This window comes from Chiloscyllium punctatum, chromosome 24 (genome assembly GCF_047496795.1).
Source record: "Chiloscyllium punctatum isolate Juve2018m chromosome 24, sChiPun1.3, whole genome shotgun sequence".
Classification (NCBI taxonomy): Eukaryota; Metazoa; Chordata; class Chondrichthyes; order Orectolobiformes; family Hemiscylliidae; genus Chiloscyllium; species Chiloscyllium punctatum.
The window spans coordinates 77286531-77303984 of NC_092762.1; the positions used below are offsets into that span (position 1 = coordinate 77286531).

Here is a 17454-nt window from a genome sequence, read left to right on the forward strand (position 1 = left end):
ACATAGAAGTGCTGACACAGTCAATATTATTCCAGGTCAGAGAGTCAGATATGTAGCCCTTTGAGTCCAGGAATTAGGCCACAGTTAATCCTGCAGGTTAAGTGCCACCAATCCAGGAATTTATTAGTAGAGTGATTTGATGCTGGGCTGGACTCTGCTTTGCTTCATCGGGACTGTCCTGCCACAGGGTCAGGTCAGTCAGACTTAAGGGATAGCTGACTAATGGTTAAAGGGGTTATCAAGAGAGTTATGTAAAGCTTCATTAATTCAGAGTAATGTTCGTTGTAAGACATCAAAAGCAAACAGAAGACTGAAAGTTCTAGGAACAGGGGTTCACACAGATCATAGTTACATTGATCTCTGCAAGGGGAAGATATAGGCTATTTGAAGACACCGGAATTTATGAAGTTATGCGCTCGTGGAGGGGGTGGGGATGATCAGAAATGAGCACACTTATTGCAATATGAAGAGACTATCCAGAAGACAGGTAGCCTTAGGTGATAGGGGTTGGAGGAACAGTAACACAAGGTAACATGCAGGATTTGGACAGGAGGAATATCTTGCAGAAAACCTGAATCTCAAGAAAAAAAAAGTTGGAACCTTACCATTTTTGGGTTAGAAGTCAAATCATGCAATAGCTGCACAAAACGACTGACACTGAGCAAGCTGAGTGGAGTAGTAACTTATTCCCTTCGTGGGCAAAAAAAACTCAATTGGAAGGCCTGCTAGGGCCAGTTAGTTGTTATGCCACTACTATTTAAGGAATGCCACCTATGGCTTCAATCGCTATTTAAATCAGAAGAACATTCATGATCCAAGTATGCCTACACATATACCCAAAGGACAACGGGATAACATTACAAACCTCAGAGCTCCTTATTTTGACAATGACGATGACATCCTTAGGTGGTTTTCATGCCATGCAGCAAGGGCACAACATGAAGTTTCATTGCGATAGACAGTAGGGCTAAGGAGTTCCTTCAATAACTAAACTTTTTTCTTCCCCCTGTGGGAATGTCAAATCACTGAAACCTCATGTTCAGAGGCTGCGTCCAAAGACCTGATGTCAGGAATCTACCTGCAGTCAGTGAGACAGTAGCTTGAGAGAGAGCAACTTCTGTCAGCCTTGGGGTATCTAAAGGGACAGCTAATTTCTCACGTGATTTAATCAGCAGTCTGCAGAGGAGCTAAGGTGGGGGGGGGGGGGGGGGGGGGCGGGGCAGGGGGAGAAGAGGGGTGATCTTTCTCCCCATGAGGTAGCAGCTGGCATCACCCTGTCACAGACAAGGGCACCTGGCATGAGGTTCAGATGCCTCAGCCCCTGACCATCTACAATACTTGGGCTGTATCTCACTGGTCCAGCTACAAGCATAAATCCAGCAGACAGTACCTTGGACATGCATCTGTGACAGTAACCAATTTATCCATGGAGCCAAACAGGAATACCAGGACCAAAACATGCAGTACTGGTAGTAATGGAGGAATCATTCAATCTAGTTTACCAAGTGTCTCTAACAAAATTTGCCTGCAGATCCTGTGCCTGTTAGTGCATGTTGACAAAGTTATTAATGGAATCATCTTCTACCTGAGCTGGAGCAGATAGAATATACTGACATCTGGATATTCTGAGTGCCAGTGATCTGTAGCATTTCTTTCTCAATCAGCAATGATGTGTCAGCGATATGATGACCAGATTATGTTCCTGTGTCTATGTCTGGAAAGAGAAGCTTTTAAGGGGAATCTGAGCTGGTGGAAGGTGCAGATGAAAGCCTTAGTAGTTCTTCCTGAAGGTTCAGTTACTTCTTCCCTTATTAGGATATGGCATACAGGCCCTTGTACTAGACTCTTTAGAGGAAGACTAGGTGCTATTAATGACTGCATAAAAAGAGATATCATGCATTGATTAAGTTAGCATTGATGATAATTTTACAAAAAAAGATTAAATGTAGCACAGTTCAAATGAGGTTTACCTGGTTAGTTGATCTTTGAAGCTCCCCATTCCTCAATAGGTGTGCACCTTGCCAGCTAATTACAGAATGTTCTCCACATGGAGTCAAGAACTCTCCCCAACCAATGCCCTAGTTTTGGTCCAGCTGAGGGCTGATTTGACCTGCAGTGAGACAGAAGTGAGGAACTGAGCAACTGAGCATGGTGAAAGTGGATGGAAGAACAATTAGGGGAGAATAAATGAGCAGGACAGAGAGTATGGTGGCCCCGGGAATAAAATAGGAAGTTCAGAAGACAGACGGTTTAGTTTGGAGGATGACAGTGAAAATTGTAGCTCATGAGCCTTGGCAAGAGGCATCTGTACTTGTGAAGTTAGATTGAGTAGGTTTCCTAGAGAGTGAGCATTAGCAGAGAGAAGATGGTGACACCTACCTTTCTGGAACTCAAAAGGATCTTTATTTTTCTCTGCAATGCTGAGCATCCTACTTCAACCAGGATGCAGCATTGGTCACTGGGTCCAGGCAGGCAGTCAGCTGAAAAGGGATGGACGTTCTTACCACCACCTCATCCACCAGATCAATGTCCTCAAAAAGGGGGTTGCAAGCTTTCCTTTCTGAATCACAAATTACTTCAACAGCATCTGAAGTGGTGTGCTTTAAAACATGGCAATGGTCTGAACACCAGAAGGTCCTAGCAAAAGCAAGCACTTCCACTTCTGCTACGTGATTGCACAAGGAAGCTGAAAAGCCAGTTACATTGCTTCATTAACTAAGAGTGGAAGACTGCACAGGAGAGAGTCAGTCCAAGCCACAGTTGACCAAGCACCAAACATTTCATTTGACAAAACAATCAGCTGAAAATAGGGAAAAAAAAGTCTTCTCCAACAAGAAAGAGGAAAGACAGAAACAGTTAAGAAAATTCTGCCGAGACTGATAACTATTAGTCAATGGTGGTCTCTTTCTTCCAAAATGGCATTGGACAGGAGATACCTTTGATGGTGACAACAGGAGAAATTTGGGCAGAGGATTTATCACCAGCTGTCTTTTGTTCAGTTGGATTACAAATCAAACAAACCTCAAGTTGAAACATTTGAAGTTCCACCTATTTACTCCCACCCCAAAGTCAAAGGCATTTATTTATAAATTTTTTGCTTATCAGAATATTAAGTTAATCTATTAGATAACTTCAGAGATTTATAGTTTGGAATAATTATAAATCTAAAGTATTTAGGATTAATTGTGAAGGTAGTTAAATGTGTCATGAAGTTCAGTCTTGCCTTTTTAAACTGACGATTATAAATATTTTACCAAACTGAACACGAACATATTTTGAATAGTCTTTTTGATTAAAACCTCAAAACACCTATTAGATAATAAAATCCATGAGCATTTGAACAAGTTTGAATTGTCTACATCAAAAGGTACTCCTTTAATTACTGCAGAATTAGGTTTAAGTATGCAGAAGTCAGACAGCAAACAAGTTGCTTTCCCAAATGTATTCCTAGATTTGTTGACACCTTTGACAAGTGACACTTGATTAAATTTAGCACTTGAGGAATTTTGGAAATTACATTCAACTAGGCCTATGACAAAATGAATCAAAGTGGTTTTCTTCAGACTGCTGAAAAAAAAAGACTACTGGATTTGCATTTTAATATTTTTTAATGATCCAGTCGTTGATCAAACCGTGTGATAAAGTATGTGGACTCCGTCTCACTGCTTCCAGTTCCCTCATCTGAAGTGTCATGCTGCACATGCAGTTGGGTTGTTTCAGAGGCTCCAGCCACAGAGGTGGTTACCATTACTGTCTGCCTCCTACTTAAACGGAGTATCAACCATGACAACGATGTTACACCACATATCAGAGCAACAGGTGCACCAATAAGGATTGCAACCACAACAATTTTGTGAAGCCCATCCATTTGATCATTCCTTTCACTCCTACCAAAATGTCTTGGATAAACAGGAAGTGAACAAGACTGTTGCTTTTCATCATAATTAGAAAATGGAGGGCATGTCAGACAGTTATTTACAGAATAGCCATCACAGGAATAGCAAGATGGATGGCAAGGAGCACAGGTATCCACTGTGAAATTTCTGCGAACACCACTCATTGTTTTATTTAAAATTCTTGAAACATTGTAATAGTGTGGAGGACAAGTGACGAGGCAAAGACGTCCGAAGATGACAAAGTTACCTTGGCATTCTGTAGGGGAGAAGAATCCATGAGAAATTAAGTTGAAGCTTTTCAAAAGTTAACATTTAAAATATTCTTCAAATAAACATGAGTTAGGAGTTTTACAAACTCCCATTTTCAATTATGCAGGACAGCATTTGATAGTTTACTGAACAACTACAGTGAATGTGCAAGTATTTCGATGATCGAATATGGTTTTGCAAAATTTGATTTAGAATATATTTCAAGTAATATTTGTTGACAGCAAGTCAGTAATCATAAATCTGATGTTTTCAACTATTACAATTCCCCTTCTTTACTCAAACTCAAGATAAATGCCTACATATTTGGCAAAAATTAAGCAGAAACTTGTTACTTAATTTTACAAAAAAATTACATTTTTATTTGCATGTCACATTATTCAACCATGGACAACCTTCATTGTATGAACATGACAAAAATATTATCAGTAACAAAACAGAACTGTAGATACTGGAAATTTGCACTAAACAAATGAGAGAAACTCAGCAGATCGGCAGCATCTGTGGAGAGGAAAACAGTGAACGCAGAGTCCCTGAAAAATAATCACTGGACTTTGTTAATTTGGTTCTCTCTCCACTGATGTTGCTAGACCAGCTGAGTTTCTCCAGCCATTTCTGATTATGTTAGTATCTTGACCGTATTCACATATATGCATTTTAAGCAAGAGGCTGTGGATTAAAAACATTAGCAGGAACTATGACAATTTCCTTCCTAACATTAGGTCAGTCACATTTGTCATTTTGCACACTGCCTCATAATGGAGATCCTTAATATTAAAACTACCAAGTTGGATTTGGCTTAAAAGGAATTAAATCCACAAACTGAAGGATGTGGAATATATCAAATGAAGTAACTGGAGCTTATTGCACTTGAGATGGAAGTTGTAAGACATTTCTGTAAACTTTATCCAGATTAATTGCAATTCTATCATCCAGGATAGAAGCTAAAAGAGGGTGGGGAAATTCAAGCCTGTCCTTCTGTGCAAGAAGCAAAAAAAAAATTGTTTATGACTACTTGAAAAATAAACCAGTAAAACCAAGTGCTGATTTTGTTCAGAACCAATTGAATCGGAGTTCAAGAAGAATGCATCTAAATTGATTAATGTGACATTTTTTAAAAACGTCAATTATAGGAACAGTTCACCATAAGAGCATTTGTTAATTTACTTATTGCTAACTGAATACAAATGAGCTTATTTCTGTATCACTGATTAAAGTGATCAATCTGCCTTCTGAAAGGATGAGAAAAGCAGTCATTTGCAAGCCTCCAAGTATTGGTTTATAAAACTGGTCACATGGCATCCAACAATAGTTCATTACAATGATACACAGTATAGTGAGATCATCCTGAAGAGAGAGTCTCAAATGGTTTGAAAGAATGAAGTGATGTCATCGAAAATTCTTTTCAAAAGTTCAAAATTCTTACACAGCTCAATAGGATAGATGCAGGAAAGTTTCCCCTGGCTTTGGGGATAGGTGGGGTCTACGAATCAGAAATAATTCTTAGTCCAAGTTGGCCCAGCCATATTCTAAGACAAAGAGGAAGTTTTCAAAAGGTTGAGTGTCTTTGGCATGCTTTACCCCAGAAGACTGTAGAGATTCAGTCATTGAGTATATTCAAATCAGACAGTTCTTGATAAAAGAACTTGAGGAATATTGGATAGTGTGGGATCATTGTTAAGTAGAAAACCAGTCTTCATAGAGTTGAATGGCAGAACAGACTAGAAGGGTTTAAAAAGTGTGCTCCCATTTCTTATGGACCATGCTTTCTATGTATTAGGCAGTAAATGTAAACTCAAAATCATTTAAAAAATAGAATCTAATTAAATGTAAAAGCAATTGGCCACAAGAAAATATTTAATGCACACCTGAAATTACTAACAGGTACCAATACTAACAGTACAATTCTGTTATTAATCCTAGATGACTCCTCTACAATATAAATACTGCTAAATATAGTACTGCAATTAACACTGAGCTGGTGGCTCAAGGCAGACACTTCATATCAACTTATCAACTAATGGTGTTAAAAAATCTGTAATGTTATATCATGAGATCTCTGCAAATTAGCTCATTGTAGGAGTGTTGATTGCTGTAGTCTCCAGGGATTAAGAAAAATCAGGACCAAAATGTTCCATTCTAAAATGGAGGTCAACTGGAAAAATCTTGACTAACATTTTAAATAGCAGTAGCAATCTTGAACCAGCAAAATCAAAGTACTAGAGTGAAGAACAGAGGCAACCAGAGATGACAAAATCTCATTTTTCAAAAAAAAAATGAGAATGACTGAAACATTTGTAAGTTATTAATAGATTTGACTGAAGTCCTCAGCCCTTAAAATGTTTAATAATAGTACAGAGAAAGTAGTCTTATGAAAACCGTTTAATTTAAGCCAGTGCTTAAAAATCAAGGTGTGCATTGAGCAACATTTTTACTACTCATTCTCCATTTTGCCACTTAACTACAATTTTGAATTGCTGCAACCATATAGGAAACTACAACATGGAAACAATTATCCATACTGGGAGAAACCCAGCTCAGATCAGTGTATAATGACTTATTATTCATTGGATGAACAAAGTAAGAGGCTTACAAAAATGTTATTTCAAATTGACCAGGTGGACGCAGTGAACAGGAAGTTCTTTCAATTCACAGCAACACAAGATTTGCTAGCTCATTGTGCACAAATCATCCTGCCCATCAATAGTGTCAATGCACAATAAACCAACCAATGTTTTTCCAACATGTTTTATTCATGTTATAAATATTTGAAGATTAATGACCATGGTATAATGTGCAAAGGGTAGGGTGTGTTAACAATATGAAGAGAAAAGCAAAAAAATCAGCTAGTTATAACTGTCTGCATGGTTTCTTCCAGTAGCTAAATATTTATCATTTCTCATCCTTTGTCAAACTAATTAACTCAAGTGGCCTGAGTGGTTTCAGAAGTGCAGTGAGAGGAATTCCTTCTAGCTATGTATTTTTCTTTCTAGGAAAAGACAATGTATATGACCATTTTGAAAATCCATGTGGTGATATCATAGTGGGTTCATACTTACACTTGGATGAGATTTCAATGTCCCATTTCACAGATGAGGCAAAATACATTCTAAAGGATGTACTACTTCATATGACAGAAGATTAGTCTCACCTAATGCCTACTTATTGGATTTTTCTTTGCTGTGCACAAGATTCACTTGGTTAAAGTTATATACATTATTAGTTTTCTGCAACTTAAGATAAACTATATCTGGATGATACGCACACCAGAGGAGAAAATCTGGATGGGTGTAGATTGATTGCTTCAGTAGAAGGAGGCTCATCTCCAGATCATTCAAAAATATTCTAAAATTGAACAAAGTCAAGCCTTTTTTTTAAAATTCATGGAGACTGACATTCTGGGATTTTTTTCCCCTCAAATTGCAGATGTAGCTATCAAACCTGCTGGAGTAGAATCAGCTTTGAGAAAACAAAGCCAGGATGATTTGCCTTTTGACAGTCTAGTTAGTAGTTACTTGTTTTAGACGTTTGAATATTGCTAGACAATCAGGATTGATCAAGAATGCTTCACTATAGCATATTAGGAAAAGCTGTGACTATTTCTGATTAAGCTTTTTATCTTCACTCAAGAATAGCCAAAACAAAAAAATTGTAAATATAATTTGTACTGGTTTATATTAGTTTAATAAATTGGTGTATTGATAACCAAATTCAATATTCTTCTTCCACTTCTGAATGAGAACACATGTTCCAGTTAACTACAGTACAGTAAATAAGAATCTCTAACTTTGTATTGTATTGATGAGTCATAGAATAAGTGGACAGTGAATCAAGAATCAAAAAAATTTAAACTCATTTTGATTTAAAAATCAAGAAATGATCAACACTAACAAAAATCTTGATTGATTTTTCCTGGTCTACATGCAATTTAAAAAAAATGGTCCAAATAATGACCAAAAGAAAACAAAAAAATTGGATGAACTTGTACAACATTACCTTGTTTTTCCTCTCCTGGGGTAATGTTTCAATACATGGTGATGAATTCATCGAATACTGCTTTAATCCAAGAATCACAAGACTCAACTTTGAATTACGTATTTTACCTTCACAGACCCCATCTTCATTCCAGTTGATGCAGTGGCTTATCACTGTATCCTTGGTGCGTCTTGTCATCATGTTTTCATCAGTACCATACAAGAGCAACTTAAAATAGGACAGAACACCTATGGAAGATCAATTGAAAGGAATATGTTGAGTTTTCTTAGCCAGAGACAGACACAGAAAATGTCCATTTGATTTGAATACACCAAGATAACTAAAATACAATGTATTCAATTTTGTTGATAATTCAATACAGAGTAAAAGAGTGACCCAAAAGTATCAAAAACTTTCCATATAACAGATGGGTACAGCTACAAAATCACTTTTTATAGCCTGTTATATAGGTAGATTTGGAGTAGAGTTGGTTTTGGCACACAAAAGAAAAATTGGGAGATTCAGGTTACAGGTAACATGGACACCTTTATTCAGTGTCAGATGAAAATGCTGATTTTTAAAACTATTTTATTTACTATTCCACTATCTCAAAAGGAAATTTTTAACTAATTATTCAACGTATTTGCACAAGATTTATGGGAATATGAACAGAAAAGCACTATTTCATCATTGGAAGTCTTAACTGAAAAGAGGTCATTTCTCAATCACCACAAAAAGTACATACTGAGAAATAGATATATACATTTTCAAAAAAGATCAGATAAAGGATCAGCAAAGAGAAAAATTTAAAACTTTCACTCATTTTAAGCACTGAAAACCTACTGCCTCTTAAATTAGAGGAAGTCGGGTATTTCAGTATGCTACAGAGCAGTGCAGCACAGCACTGACTTTAGGCGAGATTATAAATGGAGATTCCATTTACCTGTCCAGGTATTTTTCATTTTAGGTTAAAGTGCAGGGTGCTACAAGAAATTAATGTTATGATTCAAAAATCTTGGTCCAAAAAGATAAATTGCAATGTAAATGAAAAAAATTTTTTTGAAGGATGGAGGATGTTACAAAGCTAGTCATTTTTTACCCTAAAAGCTGTTCCGTGGCTCAAGGATACTCTGTTCTTGATTTTCATCAGAGGGGTAATAAATAAGGCTGGTTCTGACTGGTTTGACATGAAAAGGATTTGGAGGAGGCCTTTTGTTTATATGCAAAAAGATGAGACTTCAGGCCAAAGTGGTCATGTTTCCAAAGTGACTTGTAGAATGAAAGGAGAGTGGTCAGCTTTCTAGCTGAGCAATTTAGATTAGGTTTGATTCCCTACACAGTGTGGAAACAGCCTTTTGGCCCAATAAGTTCACACCGACCCTCTGAAGAAGAACCCACCCAGACCCATTCCCCTTTGACTAATGTACCTAACACTATGGACAATTTAGCATGGCCAATTCACCTGACCTGCACATCTTTAGTTTGTGGGAGTAAACCAGAGCAGACGCAGGGAGAATGTGCAAACTCCACACAGACCGACGCCAGAGGCTGGAATCGGACCCAGGTGTGTGCTGCTGTGAGTCAACACTGCTCACCACGGAGCCACTGTGCTGTTTAGTTCAGTCCAAAACTGGTTGGGAGTTCAACAGTAAGCTGTGTGGAAACGCTCTTCTGCCCTAACTTCAAATCTGTAATCATTGGACTTTTTTGTATTGTTTTAAGGGCTTTGCTTATTGGGGCTATTGCGTATATTTGGAACAGCATACTTAAGCCTAGTTTGGATAGTCAGTTTTGTAGGGGGTTCTTTATTCTGTTCTGAGTGTTTCATTGCATAATTTTATGAATAAGGTTTTTGGTCAGTTTCAACCCTGATAGTCAATCTCACTAACTTAAACAGGGTTAAGTTCACTGTACACTTACCAAAACAACTTGCAAAAGTTATGGTCTGGGCTGCCTGCTTAAGAATGTTTTGAGTGGTCTGGCCTAGTTCACAAAAAAAAGGAACAATTTGTTTTTTTTAAAATTACTTGACTCAAGAGCAGGAAGTATATAGTGTAACACAAGGGACCACATGGACTCTTCCAGTGCCACTGCTGTCAATGTGTTGGAGATCAGGTCTTTTACTTATAGGCCTGGCACTGTCAAAGCAACAATTGGGAAGAGTCCATAAGAATAATTCAGATTAACGTGGAGACTGGAGTGGTTTGGGGGTGGGGGAACCAGTAAGTTTTCAAAGTGCCAACCTGCTTCCTTCAAGCAAATTGGAATAATGAAACCACATTTTCAAAAGTTGGTGACTCGTGAGAACTCAAAGATCAAGAATGTTAGTGCGTCATGAGCAAACAAAAAACTTTATGACAATTTGGAGGATTTCAGCTTTGAAGGATTGTGCAAAGTGGATTTTTCACTTTGTGAAAACCCTGAAATTATAAGAGATAATTGAAAGCTCACAGTGGCATGAGCTTTTTTTAAAAAAAATGCTTTCGAGAATCCTGGCAATAACCATTTTGTTTGGTTGCAGATTCCTTCTGAGGCTGTTTTGAACAGTGTCTAGCTTGGGGAAAAAAAAAAAGTTATTTTTTCCTGACTTCGTTGAAGGAAAACCCAAGAATAAGTTATATAGCTGATCTCTATTGCGGAGAAGAAAACCCTCAAGTTCAGGGTGAAACTTCTTCTGAAAGATGATTATGGAGCATCTCAAAATGGTCTTTGACACAGCTTGCTCAGGAACATCACAGACAACCATCTATGATTAATGGCTTGGTCAAACACACCAGAGCAACATCCTTCAGATATTCTATGCCTTATCCATTTGCGTTCAGAAAAGGCAAGCCATTGGCCAAAATGTTCTTTTGTTCCCTCAAAGCCAAAGCTTTGCAGATTTTTTTTTTTAAAAAACCCGCTGCTGAAGAATTGCTTTGGGAATATTTAGAAGGAGTGACGTTTATGCTTTTGCATTACTAACCGTGTACGTTAACCAATTCCTGCATTTTCATTGAAGTTTTGGTAATAAACTCAATAGTATAGTATTTTTAAAACTTTACTAGATTTTGTTTTTTAAAACTCAAGATAGGCAAGGTATAAAATTGATCTCAGTAGCCAGAACCAGTGTTTTTACTTTACATGGGGACTTGTACAGTTGTGGGACTGGAGTGAATGCAATCTTCCACCCTAAAATCTTAATCGTAAAGGTAGTTGTAAAGAATTGCAACACTCCTGGTTTCTAAACATACCGGTGTTTGTGGAACTTCCTTTATTCTCAATCTCAAGCATCCAAATTCCTTTTGGGTCTTCATCCCAGCAGTGTACACTCATGAAGGTCCAGTCTCTATACCCATGGCTTGATGTGTCATATGGTCTTTTTTTCAAAAAAAATTAGTGTTCAAGTTAGATTAGATAAAATATTTTAACCAATTAAATATTTGTACAAGAAAAATAACGCCAAAACCATTTTTCCCCCCCACTGGCCTAATAAGTCGAGGTCCAAGATAACACTCAAAAAGACATTGCCAATAGGATTTGAACCAATTAATAGGATTTAAATTCAAATAACGAATTCAAAATCAAAAGCTAGTTTTAATGGTCACTATGACAGACTATTATTGTAATAAAGGGTTCACCAATAAATTTACAGGCAGGAAATCTGCCATCCTCATGTCTGGTCTATATTCAGCTTGTGACAATGCTGTAACTTCAGAAAGACTATTTTGTCTGGAGTTTTCTTTTTTGCAGAGCCTGTACAGGCAGAGGTACTAAACTGGTTACTGGACATGGCCCAAGTAAAATTAAAAAAATCTAAGTTGTTTAAAAAAAAATCTAAAGTTGGGAAAAGTAAACTAGATTGAATAGGAGTAGCCAGTTCAGACCAGATGGTCTAGTTTTTGTTAGCTTTAGCAGTCAGAAGCTGCTTGGAGTCAAAGGAGAGTTGGAAGCTGCAGAGAATGATTGAGCTGCTACTTTCTCTGAAAATCTCTCCATGTTGTTTCCTCCTAAATTGGAGAACTGCATGCTAGTACCGGTGTCAGAATTTACCTTTTTGCCCAGGGGTGTGTTTATGGGATGTGACTATAATGAACAGTTAATTAGTAATAGGTACTGTATCTAATCATTCACTCAAGTTTTCCAAAAGTTATTCTAAATTCCTCTTTTATTTGGATATTAACTACTGTTTAAACAAATTGTGCTTTGCTTAATGTCAACTAGTTTGATGAGTCTCATCACATCTGGAACATGCATTTCACATCTACCCTTAAAATAAAAAAAGTAAGGGTGTAGTATATCTTAAATATTTTGAGGGGATCTGGTCTGGTCCAGAACAGACTCCAGACCACAGCAGTGGGCTAATTCTAACTGCCCTCTGGAAAAGGTCAAAAAAACCCAAGAATAGGCAACAATTCTGGCCTTGCCAAAGACATCTAAAACCTAATTAAATAAAAAACAAAAACCTATCTTGTTCTGAACAAAGATATACTAGGACTGTATGAATCCAAAATAGCCACAGAAGAGTGGATAAAAACAATTTTACAGATTACTTTCCAAACTAAATTTTGCTTTTAACAAAGCAAAAATAAATTTCCAGGATTAATATTATTCATTTCTGAATGCCTCCCAGTTAGTATCAGATTCTACTGAATTGCAATCACTCAGAATAAGTCTTACATTTATAACTACATAAACTGTAGTAACAGCATGATATATGCAGTTGAAAAATATTTAATTGTAGTTTTAAGAATTCCATTCACCAATCACCAGTTGATTTCCAGTAACACAACCCAGGAAAAAAAAAGGGAGGGATTTGGGTCAAATTTATTTGCAGCACGTAGATTGTTTAGGAGTAAAATCTTCACAATTTCCATTGTTCTTTATAAATGGGAGGTGATAAAATAAATAAAGATGCAAATAAATTGTGAAGGAAATGAGAATTAACATTTTAAAAATTTAGTTCTAAAACCATCCAGAACATTTGACATTTTAGTTCTCACTCCGGACCAGTTAAATTTCATTCTATACTTGCATAAAATACATGGTACAGCCCTTCAATTGAAACAATAGAAAAGAAAGAATGCCCACCCTGGCAAACAATAGTGGCAAATCCATAATAGTGGGGAAAAAAAAATCATAGGGGAATGACCTCCCCTATCCTGTAAATAAAAAAATTGGAATGGCATTGTGAAGCAATTTTCTTTGGCTATGGGAGCAGTATGGCAGAACATTTCTCCAGCAATGGTGAAATAGGGTAAAAAGAATGGGAAACTTACACACTTCACATGTTTTGCAAGGACAAACAAATTATACAGAAAAACAACTTCACATTCTTTGGCAAGATATCCTACTTACACTGTTGTTAGTTATCATAATGAAAAGATATTTATATACTCTACTCTGTGTAGATAACCTGAACTTCAATTCAGAACCAAGCACAAAAAGGACACATCTGCGCCATTATTGAACCGGTGAGAAAGGTTTGGGGAAGTGAGTGCCTTACTTTGTAATCTCAAATGCATGTCTGTTAAAATTTGTACATGGAATGAGCTAGGCATTTTGATGCCCATTCCTAATTTCTTCAAGGTGGTGGTGGTGGTGATCTGCCATTTTGAGCTGCTACAGATCTTGGGTATAAATATATTCAGGTATTGTTAAGAGGAGTGAGGCAGGATAATGAGCCCTCAGTCATGCATTGGATGGGCTAGCCAAATTCCAAACATTTAGTCCTTCAGGTTTCCTCAATTAAAATAATCTTTGTGCATACTCTAGTATTTAGCTGCTATTAAAGTAGCAATGAGCTTGAGGATTGGGAGAAACCTTTGAAACCAAAAAAAAAAGGTTGACAAAAAAAATTTAAAAAGTGTAAACTAAGAATTATAAAAACAGACAAGGACTTTTATTAGTTAAGTACAAATAATAGCAAAAGTAAACATTGACCTCATAAGAGGCCAAGCCAGGGAATATAGAAATGACAGATTATAGTCAGAGTCAGATGTACAGCACAGAAACAGACCCTTCAGTCCAATTCATCCATGCTGACCAGATATCCCAACCCAATCTGGTCCCATCTGCCAGCACCTGGCCCTATTTCCTTCCAACCCTTCCTATTGATAACCATCCAAATGCCTTTTAAGTGTTGCAATTGTACAAACCTCCACTTCCTCTTGCAGCCCATTCCCCACACACACCACCCTCTGCATGAAAAAGCTGCCCCTTAGGTCTCTTTTATATCTTTCCCCTCTCACCCTAAATCTATGCCCTCTAGTCTGGATTCTGATCTCAGGGAAAAGACCTTGTCTATTTACCCTATCCATGCCCCTCATGATTTTATAAACCTCTAAAGTCAGCCTCTGATGCTCCAGGGAAAACAGCCTGTTCAGCCTCTCCCTATTGCTCAAATCCTCCAACCCTGGCAACATCATTCCCGCCTCAGGCGACTGACTGTGTGGAGTTTGCACGTTCTCCCAGTGTCGGCGTGGGTTTCCTCCGGGTGCTCCGGTTTCCTCCCACCTGTGCAGGCCAGGTGAATTGGCCATGCTAAATTGCCCGTAGTGTTAGGTAAGGGGGAGATGTAGGGGTATGGGTGGGTTGCGCTTCGGCGGGGCGGTGTGGACTTGTTGGGCCGAAGGGCCTGTTTCCACACTGTAAGTAATCTAATCTAATCTAATCTAATCTAATCCTTGTAAATCTTTTCTGAACCCTTTCAAATTTCACAACATCTTTCCGATAGGAAGTAGACTAGAATTGCACACAATATTCCAACAGTGGCCTAATCAATGTCCTGTACAGCCACAACATGACCTCCCAACTCCTGTACTCCAAACTCTGACCAATCAAGGAAAACATACCAAACGCCTTCTTCACTAGCTCATCTACCTGCGACTCCACTTTCAAGGAGCTATGAACCTGCACTCCAAGGTTTCTTTGGTCGGCAACACTCCCTAGGACCTTACCATTAAGTGTATAAGTCCTGCTAAGATTTGCTTTCCCAAAATGCAGCACCTTGCATTTATCTGAATTAAACTCCATCTGCCACTTCTCAGCCCATTGGCTTATCTGATCAAGATCTTGTTGTAATCAGAAGTAATCTTCTTCACTGTCCACTACGCCTTCAATGTTGGTGTCATCTGCAAACATACTAACTGTACCTCTTCAGCTCACATCCAAATAATTTCTATAAAATGACAAAAAGTAGTGGACCCAGCATCAACCCTTGTGGCACTCCACTGGTCATAGGCCTCCAGTCTGAAAAACAACCCTCCACCACCACCCTCTCTTCTACTCTTGACCAGTTCAGTATCCAAATGGAGAGTTCTCCCAGTGTTCCAGGAGATCTAACCTTGCTAACCAGTCTCTCATGAGGAGCCTTGTCGAATGCTTTACTGAAGTCCATATAGGTCACGTCTACCAGTGCCCTCAATCCTCTGTTACTTCTCAAAAAAAACTCAAGTTTGAGAGACATTATTTCCCAACCACAAAGCCACGTTAATATCCATAATCAGTCCTTGTCTTTCCAAATACATGTACATCCTGTCCCTCAGGATTCTGTCCAACAACTGGCCCACCACTGATGTCAGGCTCACTGGTCTATAGTTCCCTGGCTTGTCCTTACCACCTAAAGTAGTGGTGCCACATTAGCCAACCTCCAGTCTTCCAGCACCTCACCTGTGATTAATCGATGATACCAATATCTCAGCAAGAGACCCAGTAAATCACTTTCCTAGGTTCCCACAGGAGTTCTTGGGTAACCTGATCAGGTCCTGGGGATTTATCCACTTTTGTGGATTTCAAGACATCCAGCACTTCCTCCTCTGTATTATGGACATTTTTTCAAGACATCACCATCTATTTCCCACATTCTATATCTTCCATGTCCTTTTCTACATTAAGCACTGATTCAAAATACTCATGTAGTATCTCCCCCATCTCCTGTGGCTCCACATAAAGGCCGCCTTACTGATCATTGAGGGGCCCTATGCTCTCCCTAGTTACCTTTTTGCTCAAATGTATCTAAAAATTCTTTGGATTCTCCTTACCCCTATTTGCCAAAGCTAACTCATGCCCCTTTTTGTCCTCCTGATTCCTCTCGAGTATACTCCTCCTGCCTTTATACTCTAAGGATTCACTTGAACTATCCTGTCTATACCTGACATAGGCTTCCTTCTTTTTCTTAACCAAACCCTCAATTTCTATACCTACCAACCTTTCCTTTCACCCTAACAGGAATACACCGTCTCTGCATTCTTCGTATCTCATTTCTGAAGGTTTCCCATTTTCCAGCTGTCCTTTACCTGCAAACATCTGCCCACAATCAGCTTTTGAATGTTCTTGCCTAATAGCATCAAAATTGGCCTTTATTTTTAAGTCTTCACTTTAGAAGTGAAGCAGCAGCACAAAAGAGAAACCAAAGAGCTAATGAGGGCAATGAACTTAATAATAGAATTAAAGAATTAATTCTATGTTGACAAATCCCCTGGACCCTAAGATGTACACTATAGGATTCTAAAAAAGGAGGCTGCAAAGGTGCATTCATCGTGGTCATCCAAAATTCCCTAGATCCTAAAATAGCCAGAGGGGGGGAAAAAAAAGTATTAGAAGACAGAAAATTAACAGTTTTTCAAGAAAAGATAGCAAGAGAAGGCAGGGAACTGCAGGTCAGTTTGCATGACAGTCATCTGGAAAATAGAATAATAAAAAGATTGAACAAGGCACTTAAAACCATAAAGTTATCAGGTAGAGTCAGCAGTGCAACAAATTTAACAGCACAACTAACAAGATAGATGTAAAAAGGGAAGTTACAGTATATACTGGATATAGTATAATGGAATTCCAAAGGCATTGAAAAAAGGTCCACAAAAAAAAAGTTACAGGTGGATTGTCTTGGGGAAAGACATTGGAATGGACAAAAGATTGGCTAACAGACAGGACAAAGACTAGGTATAAAAACAGGCATTTTCAGTGGCAGACTAACTAATCAGCTTCTGCAAGAATCAATATTGGTTCCTCAGCTAATTGCTACCCACACGGATGAAGGCTCCAAAAAGTAAAAGCATCCAAGTTTGCTAACTGGCATAATAAAAAAAAGGTAAAAAGATAAGAGACTCTAGGGAAAAAAAAATGGAGATTATGAAGGTTAGGCAAGAACATAGATTTGGGGTCTTAGATTGGCTATAACTATATTGAACAGGAAAACAGACTTCCTGCGAGATATCATCTGCTCTCTTTCTTAGTAAAACTGCTGTCATGTGTCAGATATGGTGTACCATTAAGCTGTGTTACAGGTTGGAGGTGGGGGAATGCCAGGGATGAGCTTCAAAGTTAACCAATAGTT

The 17454-nt window shown here is 38.1% G+C and overlaps 1 protein-coding gene across 1 annotated transcript in view; it reads right to left on the bottom strand.

Moving 5' to 3' along the window:
• Nucleotides 1–3589: 3589 nt before the first annotated feature.
• LOC140494713 (proprotein convertase subtilisin/kexin type 4-like) overlaps nucleotides 3590–17454 on the bottom strand; it is a 43800-nt gene continuing 29935 nt past the window's right edge. The window contains exons 13-15 of the mRNA XM_072594228.1: nucleotides 11372–11496; nucleotides 8267–8386; nucleotides 3590–4152 (exon numbers count right to left, since the gene is read on the bottom strand). Coding sequence (XP_072450329.1) covers nucleotides 3608–4152; nucleotides 8267–8386; nucleotides 11372–11496 — 790 coding nt within the window. The 3' untranslated portion in view covers nucleotides 3590–3607. The remainder of the gene's footprint in view (nucleotides 4153–8266; nucleotides 8387–11371; nucleotides 11497–17454) is intronic.